Here is a 17,847-nt window from a genome sequence, read left to right as displayed (position 1 = left end):
ATTTTGAGAGTAGCTATGTAGATGTAGATTTACGTTATGATAATGGAAAATATCAGGTAGGATATAAAATGAATAATTACATGAAGAAAAACCTTCATTACTGTATGGCTTATGGAGAAAATGTTGAGCAGCAAATACATACAGGTTATCCATAAGTACCTCTGGAAGTTTCAGAAGAAGACTGTCAGAAAACTGTAAGACATACAGAAAACAAATACATATCAGAGGATGGAGCATCTCTCCAAGTCTTTGACTCACATTACTGGTGTTCAATATGGGCACCATTTGCAACACGGAAAACATCAATATGATAGTCATGGTCGATATCAGTGAGCACATTAATTATATGACCTCGGAATTCTTCCAAATTAAATGGGTATGGCCGCAAGAACACATGATCTTTGATATAACCCCTTAAGAAGAAATTACACTGAGTTAAGTCAGATGATTGTGGGGGGGGTCTCTCTGAAGAAGAGGAGTGTTATGATGCGAAGCATGTCCAACAAAACACTGAGGCAGTTCGGCAGTGAGGTAATCACGAATGTCTGAGAGAGAGTGTAGTGGAGCACCATCTTATTGCTAAACTAACTCTTCACAGTCCTACTGTAACTGTGGCACAGACTACTGCTGCAGCATGTACAGATGCATGAAACAGTCACAGTTTTCTCTGCAAGGAAAAACAGTCCATAAACTTTTGAAGAGGGCATGGCAAACAGATGTTAACTTACAGAATCAAGAATGTGCTCCATAATCCTGTGTGGGTTTTCAGTGTCCCAAAGAGACACCTTATGATGATTCACCTTTCCAAATACATGAAACATTGTTTCATCACTAAAAACAAACTTCTGTGTCAACCAATCTTCCTCCAGAGGTGATTCTTGTTGCACGCTGTTGAAGTGAGATGTGATGTCATTATGACACGCAAATGTTGTATGGAAGATGATAGGAGCCAAGCATTGACTTTTGTGATCATTTGACAGACATTAAACTGTGGTAGCCATTTTTTATGATGGATTCAAGGAGAGGATCATTATATCCTCAATTAGTATATTCACCACAATTTTGGAAGCTGTTGATGCCTTTACATTTTCTTTGGACATATGAACCTGACAACTTTTGGAAAATTTGACTCCAAAGTAGTCTATCTAAATGATAAAACTGGCTGTATTCAAAGCAAAGTCACTGTGGCTCAGTCAGTTAATTGCATATGTTCGGTGACAGAGGTCCCATGTCCAAAACTCCCCAAAGTATGATTTTTTTATGCGAAAATTGCCATTATTTTCAGAAGCGACTCAGTTGTTAAAATGGAAGACTGAAATGTCTAAAGCCAAAGAAGAGCTTGACAGGTACCATCTATACCGTCAACCAATCACACATACCGATATCGCTGAAGAATTGCATCAGTGTGTCTGAAGTTGACTAGTAGGTTATTACTACTGGGGTAAGGATTACTCGATCTGACCTTTAAATACACTTTTGAGATTTTCAGTCTCACCAGTGAGGAACACAGGTGCCACTCCAACTTGTTTGCCATGAGACATCAGGGAAGTCATAAAGCATTTCTGCTGAAAATAGTTGCCCCTTAAATACTAGTTACTCATCACAATTCTAAAAGCTTAGGGCATGATTAATGACAATGTACGAAGCAAAGTAGTCTTCCCTGACACACGAAAAATAACATTTTCCTCTTGGATGTAGAAGGGCATACCATGCCACAGATTATTTTTCAAGGTAATTTAATATCTTCATCCCATTTTACTCGAAAGTCAGCAAGTACAGAATTCTTCAATTCAATATTCATCAACATTTGGAAACTGCAGTGAAAGTACTTCTGGAAATTTTAAAATGAGTTGAAAGTAAGTGAAGATGGGTAATATTAACATAACTTTGCATTTTACTGTTATAGGGAACCATCTGCAAATACTGTCAGCTCAGTATAGCCACCCGAAACTGGTATTTCAGAAAAAAAGCTTTTTGGTCAACTATTTTCTGCAAAAATGCTGTACCTATCATGTACACACAAATGAAATGAGAAGTTGCATTTAGCATTAGATGTGAACGATGACTTCCTTGATGTCTCACAGTGAAAGTCTTTGTCCCTAATGAAATTGAAAAATTTCTAAAGTGATTTTGAATGTCAAATCCAGTAATCCTTACCAGTAATAATAAATTACTAGGACAACTTCAGGCACACTGATAAAGTTTTTCAACGATACCGATATGTGTAATCAGTTGACAATATGGAGGGTATCCCCCAAACTTTTGAAAGGGAAATTAGAAATTTACTGTATTGCATACATCATGATATCCCTAATGAAAAATTACCTTAAGCATCTAATACTATGGAATCAAACCAAAATACTGATAATACTTACCCGGCTGTTGAGCTCTTTCATAGCAAGCACATGCACCTGAGCCTCATGTGGTTTTGTTACAAGTCTCGTTTCAATGTTTGGATCACACAAACATTTTAGTACACCTCTCTTATCAGGGCGTGCCCACAGTTTTGCTCCTATTGCTTTACTGATACCTAGAAAAACTTTTTCCTTTCCTGAAAGTAACACTGCCCTATTAGAAAAATTAGAGGTTACACCATAAAATGTATCATTACAATGATGCTCACTGTTACAGTGGCCAAAGAGACAGGTATATTATATACTATGACGTGATTGACAGTACGAGAAAATTCTGTGTGAGGAATATTACACCAGCTTCAAAATTGTAATTTTGTGATTGTGCAAACACAGTTGCACATTTAGTATATCTCTATGACTAGAAGGTAAAATGTGAACAACTTACCAATGAGATATGTTCCACACACTACCAAAGTTTTAGGACATCTTTGCAATGTTACTGTTGTTATTTCTATGGCCTTTGCAATAACTTCTTCCTGTGATGGAAAATCATACTTTGGATCACAATATCTGTAAACAACACATTTCTATAAGACAGAATACTTTAATGTGAATCCAACTGCAAAAGTATTTCGCAGACAACTACCAAAGTTCCTGATTTCATCAAGGAATAATGAAATTATGTTTACAAATGACAACATTATTACTGATAATACTACAGAAGTGTAGTACAACACATACTATAATAGAAGCAGCACTGAACAGACCAATTGCTTCAGAATGTTATATAAACTATTTCTGATCGCTAGCAGAAGAAATTAAATGACCAGTTGTGATACATCCCCAATAACTATGCGCTGCAGTTTCTATAGTCACTGCAATGCACAGGAATAGATAAATGACTGTACAACTGTAATATGGGAAAGGAAAGAGATATAGACAAAAATACATGTATCACTAAGATTTCATCACATGACGACGGCATTGTAGGCACACTGAAAAAAAGACTGTGAGAAGCAAGAGGAAAAACTGAGCACACCGAATAGGAAAGACAAAGAGAGAGAAGAATTTGACGACTTGTGTATGACAAGAGGAATGGCCAAAGAAAAAAGATGGGTGAACAAGACAGTTAACTGAAAATTGCAATTAACTGGATGAAGAGGGAACAGAAGTAATGTAAGGGAAATAATACAGGAACACAACACTCCTTGGTTACAATTAGCACTGAAAGTACAACAGCTACAAAAGTCATCAATGCTGTGTTATGTGGTTTGGTCAGTAGCGAGGCAGAACACTTCCCTGTCTTCATCACAGACAAAAACACAACAAGAAAACCAGGAAAGATAGTGCTAACTGTATCAGAAAGTTCCTTGTATTTAATAGGTATACATAACTTCCTGACAAGCACTATCCCTGAGATACAGTCTGCAAAAAGGCCTCAGATGCTAGTTCCCCTCACAAAGGAGTGCATCCTATCCTGCCCAGCAACACCTCGGACACCAACAACTGAACCACATCCTTTGCCAGGGCTTTGATTGCTTATTATCGTGCCCTGAAATGAGGGACATCCTACCTGAGATCCTTCTCACTCCTCCTAAAGCAGTGTTCCATCACCCACATCATCCTACATCTTAGTCCATCCCTATGCCACTCCCAATCCCAACCCCTTGCCACAACGATCCTATCCCTATGGAAAACCCATGTGCAAGACCCACCAAATCCACCCAGCCAGCACTTCCTATTCCAATCCTGTCACAGGTTTATCCTACCCCATCAAGGGCTGGGCCACCTGCAAAAGCAGCAATGTCATTTACCAGCTCTTCTGCAATCATGCAGCAAAGCTTTTTACATTAATATGACTACCAACCAGCTGTCAAATGGTTCAAAGGGCTCTGAGCACTATGGGACTTAACATCTGAGGTCATCAGTCCCCTAGAACTTAGAACTACTTAAACCTAACTAACCTAAGGACATCACACACATCCATGCCCGAGGCAGGATTCGAACCTGTGACCGTAGCAGTCGCACGGTTCCGGACTGAAGCGCCTAGAACCGCTCGGCCACTGCGGCCGGCCAACTAGCTGTCCACCAGGATGAACAGCCACCACCGAACTGCAGCCAAGAGCTTAGTGGACCATCCTGTGGCACAACATGCAGCTAAACGTAACAACCTTGATTTCAATGGCTGCTTCACTACCTGAGACATCTGGATCCTCTGTTCCATCACCAGCTTTTCTGCGCTGCAAAAATGGGACTTATTCTTACAACACATTCTCCGCTCCCATAATTATCCCGGCCTCAACCTATGGTAACATACTGCCCCACACCCTTCACCCAGCAGTTTCCAGCCCCTCTGTCCTATCACCTCCTCCCAATTCCCATCTCCTGTACTCTTTGTTTATCACCCTGTGCCAACACACCTACTCATCTTTCCCTGCTCCTCTCGTTTTTTTGCTGTTTTCCCCACCTCCCTGCCACACAACCTGACATTGCACCCATTGGCATTCTAGTCCCTGCACATACTGCCAGTCAGTGCTTCTCCCCACCCATACACTGCTATCCGTTCCCCTTCCCCAACCCCTCCAGATTGCGGCTACCAGCCCACTTGATAACTGCATTCTGGCTCGAGCTGCTGGAGTTGACGGTGTTGTGATCATATGGTGTGCTTGCTTGTGTGAATGAACGGTGTGTGTTTCTGTTCTTCCGACAAAGGCTATGGCCGAAAGCTTACGTGTAGATGTCTTTTAATTGTGCCTGCCCGCAACTTAGCGTTTTATCTACATGGTGAGTAGCAGTCTATCTTTTCCTACATTTTTAACTTTCTGTAGAGTATTATATGACTTATAAGTGCCCTTCGATAGTTTATGCTTACCTTATTTTACACCACGGGCATGAAAAGCCCTTGCAGGAATACAGATACTGGTAAGAGTAAAGATAGAGTCAGCACAGAATAACGTGGCCAGTAGATGCACAGTCAGCAGGGCACATGTGGGGAGAGCAGTAGTGGTGGGGATTAATGGGCAAGTGCTATAGGGGAGATGCCAAGAGCTGGAGGGTGAGTGCCGTTCTAAACATTTTTTTTGTAAATATTAAGTGGAGCCCATCCATGCCCACACTTGCATGGTGACCATTCAAAAAGATCTATCACTTCTGCTTTGGTTACTATCTAAAAGGAATTCTGCTGAGAATGCAGTGATTTATTTTTGCCTGGTTTGTTAACCATTTGGAACTTTCAGAGAAGCATCACGAGTGGCGAATTTTGGGTAAAACCTACACATTTATCTTGTTGCCATGTTGAAATTTGCTTCTTTTGCCAACACACAGGGAAATTTATGCTGTATCACCTCACTAACATGTTGTGCAGACACAATTGTGAGAGAATTCTAAAACAGTGGTTTACTAAGTTTATTAAGAGAGGAACTGGGGACAAGTAATGTCAGTAACTTATGACAAAGCATGTCCTTGGCACAAACTAAACGTGTAATGTCTTCACTTATGTTGTTCCAAAACCCATAGCATTTCTCATTTCACTAGCTATTGATGACCCTTAAAAATCACATTCTCTCATCAAAAAAGTCTGTTGTTAGTGCAATAACATGGTAGCCTCCTCTTTGTGTGCTACCATTTCCCAAAGTCTCATTTTATGTCTTAAAACGTTTATGAAATACGTGGAATGTTATAAATATTTTACTCTGGCTTTATCGCTGGCACAGCATGATCCCAAATGAGTGTGCTAAATCAGTCCCCCCCCATACACACACACTTGCCTTTTTCTGGCTGACTAAATTGTGCCAACTGTACAGTTCAACTGGGATGATGGGTTGCAGCACATAGAGTGGGCAAGGAGAAAAAGGATGCAAGGAGTGAAGGAAAGGGTGGCAATGGCTGTGAGGGAAAGGACAGATGCACGGGTTAGGAATGTGGCACTGCTGAGCTCTTTCTGGCTGTAAGAATCCTTCTGGAGCTTACTGTCATCTGCTAGCACAGATTTCATACAAAATATGAGACATTAAAATTGCTCTACAAACTGTGTATCATAGGTGCATTTCTTAACTTTTCTTATTGGTTTACCAGATTTGCCTGTCATATGTACAAATAAATCACACAAAAGTAGTGGAAAAAATGAACCATCACAGATAAACTGTCTGTAACCCTAGTATTCAGTTACTCAATACGCACAACAGCATGATTCAACACCGGATCCATCTGAGGCCTCCCTTCGACACACTGTTCCACCCTACTACCTCCCAGTTTCAAATTATATCAGTCTTCTACACTCACTTACACCTCCCCCCCTCCTTCCCTTCCACTACACTTCTTGCATCTGATTTCCTATTCCCCCCCCCCCCCCCCCACTTCTTCTTACCACCTTTTTGGTACTTATCTCTTGTCACTTCAATCCGTTACTCGTGCATTTCTTTCTTTGTCTATCTAAGCTCTTCCTCCTCTGTTCTTTACATTTTGTCTGGCAAATGCTTGCTATCCTATTTATTTCACCCCACACCCTCACATATGTGTTCTGTTCTTCTTCCTTTCTTGCCCTGAAGAGGGGGCTTGTGGTTCTGAAATCTAGGGGTTATTTTTCTTTGTGTGTGTGTGTGTGTTTTTGAAAAACCAATAAAAGCTGACTGAAATATATATTGCATAATCTTTGTTCTACTATCCTCAGAGATGATTTACAAAGTTTCTCAGAATTTGTGGTTGGGATTCAAGATCAACGTGAAATGTAAACAAATAAGGTGAAAGCCCGATAAATGCCAAACTTCATCATCTTGCTGCTCCACGTAAGGAATAACTAAATATTGCCTGTGCACAGGTATTTTCACCTTGGAAAATGATTCTCTCGGCATTTGATTCAAACAGTTTCAGTACAGTGGTCCTAGATGCCGATATCTCCCAACAGATTAAAACTGCGACACCGGTATCCTTACCTTTCTATGTGATGCCAACACACATCACATGCCAACTCAATGTTTAAGTCACTTACACTACTATCACCCTCTCCAAACTTCACAGAGGTTTTCCTTTGTAAATTTATGGAGAAACATCAATGGTAGGAGGGAATGGCAGATGAATGGCTTAACCACAGCATCAGAATTTTTTTCCCACAATGAATCTCTCTCACAATGAATTAGAGTACACACTTAAACATAACTTCCTGGCATGTCACAGCAACATTCAAATCCAAATACTTAAAGCAAGCAAGATTCAAACCCAAACTTTTAGTGTGCAGATGACAATTAGTAACAGCACTTCCCATAAACAACGACAGTGCCACGTCTCAGTCTACCCCACACTTTTAATGTGAAATTTCCTCCCGGCATACATTCCTGCAACTTCACAGGCCATTAGAATTCTTTTGTCAATTGTCTCCTTCTGTTAGAGCCGACCTTAATTCAACACTCTTTCAAATTTCTGTGCATGTTTCATTTCAGTTTCAAAATTATTAATGAGCACAGTGTTAACTAAGTAGTGAAAATGAAAAACAGTAGTTGGTGCCATGGTTCCAAATGCTAGTTAAGCAGGGCATCATCTATCAAGAGAGCTGGACAAAAGTACGTGATGAAAATACTCAAAATGGTTGAAGAAATATTTTACAGAAACAGGATGACAATAAAAAAGCAAAAAAACCTGCTTACGTGGTGTCGAGGAATAGCTTGTTTATAGAGCAGTGTTGAATGGCTGGAAATGACTTCATGACTCCATGATAACGAAAATCACCCACATGTAAAAAATTTCTACCATCAGGTAGCTGAAACAGTAGCATAATTGAACCAGGACAACTGCAAAAGTAAAACAGAATATATGTTATGAAAAAAAATCACCATGTCGGTAAAAACATCCATTATTTGTCATTCCACTTACTCCTACTAAAATTCTTATGCTAAAATTACATCTTTAAAAAACAACGCTCTTACATTTAAGAAAACTGTGAAATGAGGTTTTCCTAGATTATACAGTACATTCCTTAGTAAGTTGAATGTTTGTAATTTTTATGCAAGAGACATAGCATACACTGAGATGACAAAAGCCATGGGATACCTCCTAATATCGTGTCGAACCTACTCTTGCCCAGCATAGTGCAGCAACTTGACACTGACCCGGCAGAAATATTGGCCATGATGCCTCTACAGCCGGCCATAAGTGCAATAGTGTTGCCATGAAAGGATTTTGTGCATGACATGCTCTCTCAATTATGTCCCATAAATGTTTGATGGGATTAATTTTGGGCAATCTGGATGGGCAGGTCATTTGCTCGAATTGTCAGGGACGTTCTTCAAAGCAACTATTCTGAGCCACTGACATTGTCCATTGTTATCCATAAAAACCTCATCATTATTTTGGAATGTGAAGTCCAAGAATGCATACACATGGTTTCCAAGCAGCCTAACATAACCATTTACAGTCAGTTGAACCAAAGGACCCAGTCCATTCCATGTAAATACAGCTGACACCATTATGCAGCCATCACCTGCTTGCACAATTCCTTATTGACAATTGGGGTCCATGGCTTCATGAGGGCTGCGTCACACTTCAACCTTACCATCATCTCTTATCAACTGAAATTCGGACTCATCTGAAGGTTTTCCAGTTGTCTAGGGCCCAACTGATATGGTCAACAGGCCAGGAGAGGCACTGCCGGCTATTTCATGTTGTTAGCAAAGAGACTCGTGTCAGTCGTGTGCTGCCATAGCCCATTTACGCAAAAATTTGCCGCACTGTCCTTACGGATACGTTCGCCATACATCAAACGTTGATTTCTGCGGTTACTTCAAGGCTTGGTGCTTGTCTGTTGCCACTGAAGACTCTACACTAGTGCCGCTACGCTTGGTCATTACGTGAAGGCCATCGGCCACTGCGTTGTCCGTGGTGAGAGGTAATGCCTGAAATGTGGTACTCTCAGAACACTCCTGACGTTGCGAATCTCAGAATATTGAATTCTCTTATGATTTCTGAAATGGAATGTCTCATGTGTCCAGCTCCAACCACCGTTCTGTATTCAAAGCCTGTTAATTCCCACTGTGTAGCCATAATCATGTTACAAACCTTTTCACGTGGATCAGCTGAGTACAAATGCCAGTGCACTGCCCTTTTATACCCTGTGTACATGATACTACTGACATCTGTACATGTGCATACTGCTATCCCATGACGTTTGCCACCTCAGTGTAAATAAAAGAGCAACAAAAGAAAACATACACAAAATTTTTCAACATTTTGAAATTTTTATTCTATACTTCTTGATATTAGTAATATTACTGAACAAAAATACTTTAACTTTTTACTCTTATGATTTCTGAAATGGAATGTCTCATGTGTCCAGCTCCAACCACCGTTCTGTATTCAAAGCCTGTTAATTCCCACTGTGTAGCCATAATCATGTTACAAACCTTTTCACGTGGATCAGCTGAGTACAAATGCCAGTGCACTGCCCTTTTATACCCTGTGTACATGATACTACTGACATCTGTACATGTGCATACTGCTATCCCATGACGTTTGCCACCTCAGTGTAAATAAAAGAGCAACAAAAGAAACATACACAAAATTTTTCAACATTTTGAAATTTTTATTCTATACTTCTTGATATTAGTAATATTACTGAACAAAAATACTTTAACTTTTTAGAAAGGTAGTGGTGTGGAATTTAAGTCACATCTATATATTTTATTGTAAGGCAGAAGTGGAGATACAAATTTGTCAACTTACTGATTTGCATCTAATGCTGTAACCCGAACCATTCCAATCACTCTTTCATCATTAAGTTCTAGGACAGTCAAGTACTTCTCATCCACACCAATTTTTTTCTTGACAAGGGCAGCTAGTAAGCATAAAAATTAACAATCATATATTTTATTCACTTTCAATAACACAATAATATTCTCTGCAAGTTGACACAATAGGTTTGGTTTAAAAAAGCTGAATGTTAAACAAAATTTTAAGCCACAAAATTGTCATTACAATACGGTTACACAACAAGTAATGTGGTTGTCACCACCAATAGACTATAAATGTTACCATGCCTCCATTTTGCCATTCCAATCCCTCTTGCTTTTCTCACAACAGTTCCTATTTTTGACGAATTGTCCTGATGTCCCCAGGCACTCTTTTTGGACAGTAAAATGTCCTGGATTTTCATCTTACACAGTATGAATTAGTTTTTCTTTTCTTTTTAACTAATCATGTGATCTGATTGGATGGTTTCTTTCAGAAGACCGGGCAAGGTTCCCTAATTATTCCAATTATTGTGTGAATTTGAGGAATGTTGGTATTACGCTTAGTTCCATCAAAAAATTAAGCTGTCTCAAGCCTCTAGCTCAATAAATAACATTGATTTTATAAGGAATTTGAAGGGGTTGGTGTCCTATCAGCAATGGTGTTCACTTGGGTCTGCATTATTGTTTTTATTCGGTAACACTTTTCCGAGTATATGCCCATCTTTCTGAGTATACGGTCACGAGTATATGGTCACACTGTCATGTTGTTTTGTAGACCACTGTTGCGAACAGTCTTCATCAGAGTTACTCTTCATACTACTGGCCATTCCTGTTTTAAAATGTTATATAATGTTGATTTCATCCTGCTCCTAGAGCCATTTTGTCCTGAACATCATTGAACTCTATTTTAATTCAAGGAGGAAGTTGAGACTGACATCCTTTATTAATAGTAGTTTTTTATTTTAATTTCCATTGGCTCATATCAGTGAGTGAGGAACAAGCCATTTCACTCCCACAGTGGCAGCCTAGACAACTGAGTGCACTCTGAGCCTTCAGTCTTTATGTTTATTGCCACATTTGAGTGGGGAAACCATGTGAGCAATGTCAGCCCAAAGGCCAGTTATGGCTGTCAGTCAATATGATCGGAGCTGTATTTGTCATTTACAATTCATACTGGCATGCTGCCTCACAATTCCAATCACCTCTCACATCTCTCTCTTGAAGGTAAGGCTTCACAGCCAGCATGCGAGCTTATGGAAAACGTGTAATATATAACTGTGGCAATGTTCCACCACTGCTGACTTCCTGTGTTCGTGTGAGCCATATGTGCCTTTGTTTTTCATAAGACATGTATTAACTAGACACTAGATCTCACAGTGTATACTATAACACTCTCAAAGCCAACTTTATAAGTCCAGAACTGGAGATCCTAGCATGCCACATTTAGTTGCTGCATCAATATATTGGCTTGCCACGCACTTGGCAGATAACTTTTCCGCATATTTGCTGACACCCTGCACATACAGTAGGAGGATGAAGTGATTCTACACTTTACCTTCAAGTGTCCTAAATCAGTACACCAGTGCGTAGTGCAGAATTACTACTGCTATTATTATTATTATTATTATTATTATTACTGTAATTATTACTGCATAATGGTGGGAGCTGCTGTGCACCTGCATATCGGTACTGGTTGGTTTTCTGTACACTCTGTGCTGAGTGAGCCATCGGGTTTTCTGTACACCTCTACATCAAGGAAGGGAAGCATGACACTCTCTTCAATTTTCATCATGAGCTGTATATTAGTATAACATTTACCTGGAAAGTAATGTCACTATGTCCATATAAACTAATTTATTGATCAGAATGGTACAATTTATCAAAATTCTTCAAAATAGGACCCTTTCCCGATAGGATATAAGAAATTAGAGCTCATATGGAGGTATAGACAGTCATTTTTCCCTCGCTCTATTTGCGAGTGGAACGAGAAAGGAAATGACAAGTACTAGTACTGTAGTGCTGGCAGAAGAGCCAACACCGTGTTGCTAGAGGAGGCTAAATGCACGTGTTCAAAGCTCACGCAGACTGGCGTGAGGTCTGGAACAATTAAAGGAGTTGAGTCTAATAAGAAAAGAACGTAGTTCTTGGAATACTTAACTTTAATCCATTATTGGTGTACATCGCTCTTGTTGATTCGTTAATAACTATCTCAATATAAACAGGTAATGGCGCCTTGCTAGGTCGTAGCAAATGACGTAGCTGAAGGCTATGCTAACTATCGTCTCGGCAAATGAGAGCGTATGTGTCAGTGTAGCATCGCTAGCAAAGTCGGCTGTACAACTGGGGCGAGTGCTAGGGAGCATCTCTAGACCTGCCGTATGGCGGCGCTCGGTCTGGTATCACTGATAGTGGCGACACGCGGGTCCAACGTATACTAGCGGACCGCGGCCGATTTAAAGGCTACCACCTAGCAAGTGTGGTGTCTGGCGGTGACACCACAAGTACATGGTACCCTATGCCACGCACGATATGGTGGCTTGCAGAGAATCTGTGTAGATGTAGATTTAAGGGTTTAATGCACCATTGACATCAAGGTCATTAGCGACAGAGCAGAAGCTGGACTATTTCGAGGCCGTGGAAGGATATCAGCCACACCATTTCAAAGGATGCCTGGAGAGATTTACGGAAATCACAGAAAACATAAATCTGTATGACAGGATGCGGATTTGAACTCTCGTCTTCCCGAACAAATGTCCAGTGTGCAAGCCATCGCGTCACCTCAGTTGGTCCTGCAAAGTGAGCACGACTCCTTTAATGGCATCCCGAGTGTGTTCAATAGTATTGAAACCACATGAGCTGGAAGCCACACAAAGACCTTCCCGTGTGTCAGGTTTTCTCAAACAATTCAGTAGCAATGAGATGAAGTACATTGGTTTTCTGAAGACACTGGTCACCTGTGAGGTGCTTAGGCAAATCAATGGATGCATACAGTCAGGTCAGGCAGTAGGTTCCTACATTGTTCACCAGTTAAAAACAATGTCAGACAAATAAGGGATCTAATATTCAGTATTCACCTTAATTACATATCCCTCATTTGAGAATATTTCCACCACCTATTCGAATGTTGAGAGGTGGAATATACCCCTTGTGTACCTATGATGTGCTAATACTTTGCCATCACTAGGTGATAAAGGGTACCATGTATCAGTACAGCTGTGCTGCATCCAATGGTAACACTACTTTACCCACAGCAATCTCTCTGTTCTGTGACGCACAGTAAATAGAAGTATACATCCGGGGTGGTGGCTTCTGTATCCCCTGCACTGCACAGATGCTTCTGGGTAATACGTCTACATTTTGCAAGAGTTGACAGTGATCCACGTCATCAACACATTACAGGCCCAGAGCAGCTCATTCTTATGGCAGTGAGGAATTTGTGGTACATCCTTTATAAAGAGGCTATAAAAAGCCCCAGGGCCTGCATGACCTCCATTATGAAGAGTCACATACTGCTTGTATCCACAATCTGGCAACAATCAAACTCAATGAGATATCGTGAGTTTTGACCTTCCTGAATTTGACTGTCACCCCCATTTGTCAATATAAGGTCTGATGACCACTACGAATCATACCAAACTATTCAGACTGCCAGGATGATAAGTGCTGAGTTTCCATCACAATGGCTATATCTAATTCAACTGTTCATTTGTGTATTTATGTAATAATATAATTTACATGATTATACTTCATCTATATTCAACAGGTATTCCTAAACTTGCCTGTAACTGCACTGCAGTAGATTGGTTTACTGAAACCTTTACGAAGACCTATGTAGTGGTCCAAATGAAAATGTGTCAGGAAGTATGAAGTAATGCCCGGAATGATCCCATACTGGAACGCATCAACAACAAATGTTGTATCTGAAAGAAGAATGCACAGAAAGACAGAATTACATCTAGGTTCATGTTAATAAAAAAATCAATGAAATTTATACACACAAACAATGGAAATTATTGACCAGACAAAATCAAATTTTACAGAAATTTTCAACTGTCTAAATATTAGCAAATGAGAAACAAACTAAGAAGTAACAGACGGACTGCAACACACTCAAAATGGATGTAGCAGGAATCAACACATAATGAGCAAAACATCTTTCATTAAGATATCTGCAGTGCACGTAAGACACACTGTAATACCAGATATGCGATTTGAAACTTAACTATGGAATGGATACTGTCGCTCTAAAGTTTACAAGTATGAGAGGAAAATATCATGAGGCACAACTTCTGTTCATTTAGATCAGTTACAATCCCAATCAACACAGTGAAAGCTAAGTACTCCTAAACTGAAGCAGTTCCTTCGGATGTATCACAAACCAAATGCCCCCCCCCCCCCCCCCCCCCGTCCCGGCCACACGAGCATTCATTTTCTAGCAGTCTCACTGCCTGCTCAAAAAAGAAAGCCTTCCAACCACTGTTGATTTCTTTTTTGCCAGGGTTTAATACCTTATAAGCAATGAGGAGATCCTGTTGATATCTTTTTTGCCAGGGTTTAATACCTTATAAGCAATGAGAAGATCCTGTTGATATTTTTTTTCCCAGGGTTTAATACCTTATAAGCAATGACAAGATCCAAGTGTTTCACTGACTCAGACCAGGTTTAATAATGACCCAAACTCATTATGATTTCATGGGCTTCACTAGGAACAGCATTTTGACAGTGATGTCCGTAAGATTAGTTGTGTCACTATTCTGATGCCATGATCATGGTTCAATAACAGTGACTCGCAGTCAACAGTACTACAAGCCAACAGTCCATGGCTGGCTGAAGCCAGATGGTGCAATTGTTAATGTGTAGAATCCAGAAGATTTATGAAACTATGTTGTTGTTGTTGTTGTTGTGGTCTTCAGTCCTGAGACTGGTTTGATGTAGCTTTCCATGCTACCCTATCCTGTGCAAGTTTCTTCATCTCCCAGTACGTACTGCAACCTACATCCTTTTGAATCTGCTTAGTGTATTCATCTCTCTACGATTTTTACCCTCCACGCTGCCCTCCAATGCTAAATTTGTGATCCGTTGATGCCTCAGAACATATCCTACCAACCGATCCCTTCTTCTCATCAAGTTGTGCCACAAACTCCTCTTCTCCCCAATTCTATTCAATACCTCCTGATTAGTTATGTGATCTACCCATCTAATCTTCAGCATTCTTCTGTAGCACCACATTTCGAAAGCTTCTATTCTCTTCTTGTCCAAACTATTTACCGTCCATGTTTCACTTCCATACATGGCTACACTCCATACAAATACTTTCAGAAATGACTTCCTGACACTTAAATCTATACTCGATGTTAACAAATTTCTCTTCTTCAGAAACGCTTTACTTGCCGTTGCCAGTCTACATTTTATATCTTCTCTACTTCGACCATCATCAGTTATTTTGCTCCCAAAATAGCAAAACTCCTTTACTACTTTAAGTGTCTCATTTCCTAATCTAATTCCCTCAGCATCACCTGACTTAATTCGACTACATTCCATTATCCTCGTTTTGCTTTTGTTGATGTTCATCTTATATCCTCCTTTCAAGACACTGTCCATTCCGTTCAACTGCTCTTCCAAGTCCTTTGCTGTCTCTAATAGAATCACAATGTCATCGGCGAACCGCAAAGTTTTTATTTCTTCTCCATGGATTTTAATACCTACTCCGAATTTTTCTTTTGTTTCCTTTGCTGCTTGCTCAATATACAGATCGAATAACATTGGGGAGAGGCTACAACCCTGTCTCACTCCTTTCCCAACCACTGCTTCCCTTTCATGTCCCTCGACTCTTATAACTGCCATCTGGTTTCTGTACAAATTGTAAATAGCCTTTCGCTCCCTGTATTTTACCCCTGCCACCTTTAGAATTTGAAAGAGAGTATTCCAGTCAACATTGTCAAAAGTTTTCTCTAAGTCTACAAATGCTAGAAACGTAGGTGTGCCTTTCCTTAATCTTTCTTCTAAGATAAGTCGTAAGGTCAGTATTGCCTCATGTGTTCCAATATTTCTACGGAATCCAAACTGATCTTCCCCGATGTCGGCTTCTACCAGTTTTTCCATTCATCTGTAAAGAATTCGCGTTAGTATTTTGCAGCTGTGAGTTATTAAACTGATAGTTCGGTAATTTTCACATCTGTCAATACATGCTTTCTTTGGGATTGGAATTATTATATTCTTCTTGAAGTCTGAAGGTATTTCGCCTGTCTCATACATCTTCCTCACAGATGGTAGAGTTTTGTCAGGACTGGCTCTCCAAGGCCGTCAGTAGTTCCAATGGCATGTTGTCTACTCCCGGGGCCTTGTTTCAGCTCAGGTCTTTCAGTGCTCTGTCAAACTCTTCACGCAGTATCGTATCTCCCATTTCATCTTCATCTACATTCTCTTCCATTTCTATAATATTGTCCTCAAGTACATCGCCCTTGTATAGACCATCTAATACTCCTTCCATCTTTCTGCTTTCCCTTCTTTGCTTAGAATTGGGTTTCCATCCGAGCTCTTGATATTCATACAAGTGGCTCTTTTTTCTCCAAAGGTCTCTTTAATTTTCCTGTAGGCAGTATCTATCTTGCCCCTAGTGAGATAAGCCTCTACATCCTTACATTTGTCCTCTAGCAATCCCTGCTTAGCCATTTTGCACTTCCTGTCAATCTCATTTTTGAGACGTTTGTATTCCTTTTTGCCTGCTTCATTTACTGCATTTTTATATTTTCTCCTTTCATCAATTAAATTCAATATTTCTTCTGTTACCCAAGTATTTCTACTAGCCCTCGTCTTTTTACCTACTTGATCCTCTGCTGCCTTCACTACTTCATCCCTCAGAGCTTACCCATTCTTCTTCTACTGTACTTCTTTCCCCCACTGCTGTCAATTGTTCCCTTATGCTCTCCCTGAAACTCTGTAGACCTCTAGTTTAGTCAGTTTATCCAGGTCCCATATCCTTAAATTCCCACGTTTTTGCAGTTTCTTCAATTTTAATCTGCAGTTCATAACCAATAGATTGTGGTCAGAGTCCGCATCTGCCCCTGGAAATGTCTTACAATTTAAAACCTGGTTCCTAAATCTCTGTCTTACCATTATATAATCTATCTGATACCTTTTAGTATCTCCGGGATTCTTCCATGTATACAACCTTCTTTCATGATTCTTGAACCAAGTGTTAGTTATGATTAAGTTATGCTCTGTGCAAAATTCTACCAGATGGCTTCCTCTTTCATTTCTTAGCCCCAATCCATATTCACCTACTATGTTTCCTTCTCTCCCTTTTTCTACACTCGAATTTCAGTCACCCATGACTATTAAATTTTCATCTCCCCCCACTATCTGAATAATTTCTTTTATCTCATCATATATTTCATCAATTCCTCATCATCTGCAGAGCTAGTTGGCATATAAACTGGTACTACTGTAGTAGACGTGGGCTTCGTGTCTATCTTGGCCACAATAATGCGTTCACTAAGTTGTTTGTAGTAGCTTACCCGCACGCTCTATTTTTTTTATTCATTATTAAACCTACTCCTGCATTACCTCTATTTGATTTTGTATTTATAACCCTGTATTCACTTGACCAAAAGTCTTGTTCCCCCTGCCACTGAACTTCACTAATTCCCCACTAAATCTAACTTTAACCTATCCATTTCCCTTTTTAAATTTTCTAACCTACCTGCTCGATTAAGGGATCTGACATTCCACACTCCGACCTGTAGAACGCCAGTTTTCTTTCTCCTGATAACAAC

At 40.0% G+C, this 17,847-nt stretch overlaps 1 protein-coding gene across 1 annotated transcript in view; it reads right to left on the bottom strand.

Annotated features, from left to right (window-relative positions):
• The window catches only part of LOC124787919 (DNA cross-link repair 1A protein-like), a 62,922-nt gene that overhangs the window by 10,562 nt on the left and 34,513 nt on the right, over positions 1 to 17,847 (bottom strand). Inside the window, exons 5-9 of the mRNA XM_047254906.1 lie at positions 13,852 to 13,992; positions 10,065 to 10,176; positions 7,994 to 8,137; positions 2,800 to 2,924; positions 2,376 to 2,551 (exon numbers count right to left, since the gene is read on the bottom strand). Coding sequence (XP_047110862.1) covers positions 2,376 to 2,551; positions 2,800 to 2,924; positions 7,994 to 8,137; positions 10,065 to 10,176; positions 13,852 to 13,992 — 698 coding nt within the window. The remainder of the gene's footprint in view (positions 1 to 2,375; positions 2,552 to 2,799; positions 2,925 to 7,993; positions 8,138 to 10,064; positions 10,177 to 13,851; positions 13,993 to 17,847) is intronic.

The sequence above is a fragment of the Schistocerca piceifrons genome, chromosome 3 (assembly GCF_021461385.2).
Source record: "Schistocerca piceifrons isolate TAMUIC-IGC-003096 chromosome 3, iqSchPice1.1, whole genome shotgun sequence".
Classification (NCBI taxonomy): Eukaryota; Metazoa; Arthropoda; class Insecta; order Orthoptera; family Acrididae; genus Schistocerca; species Schistocerca piceifrons.
This window is presented reverse-complemented; position numbering and strand designations above follow the sequence as displayed.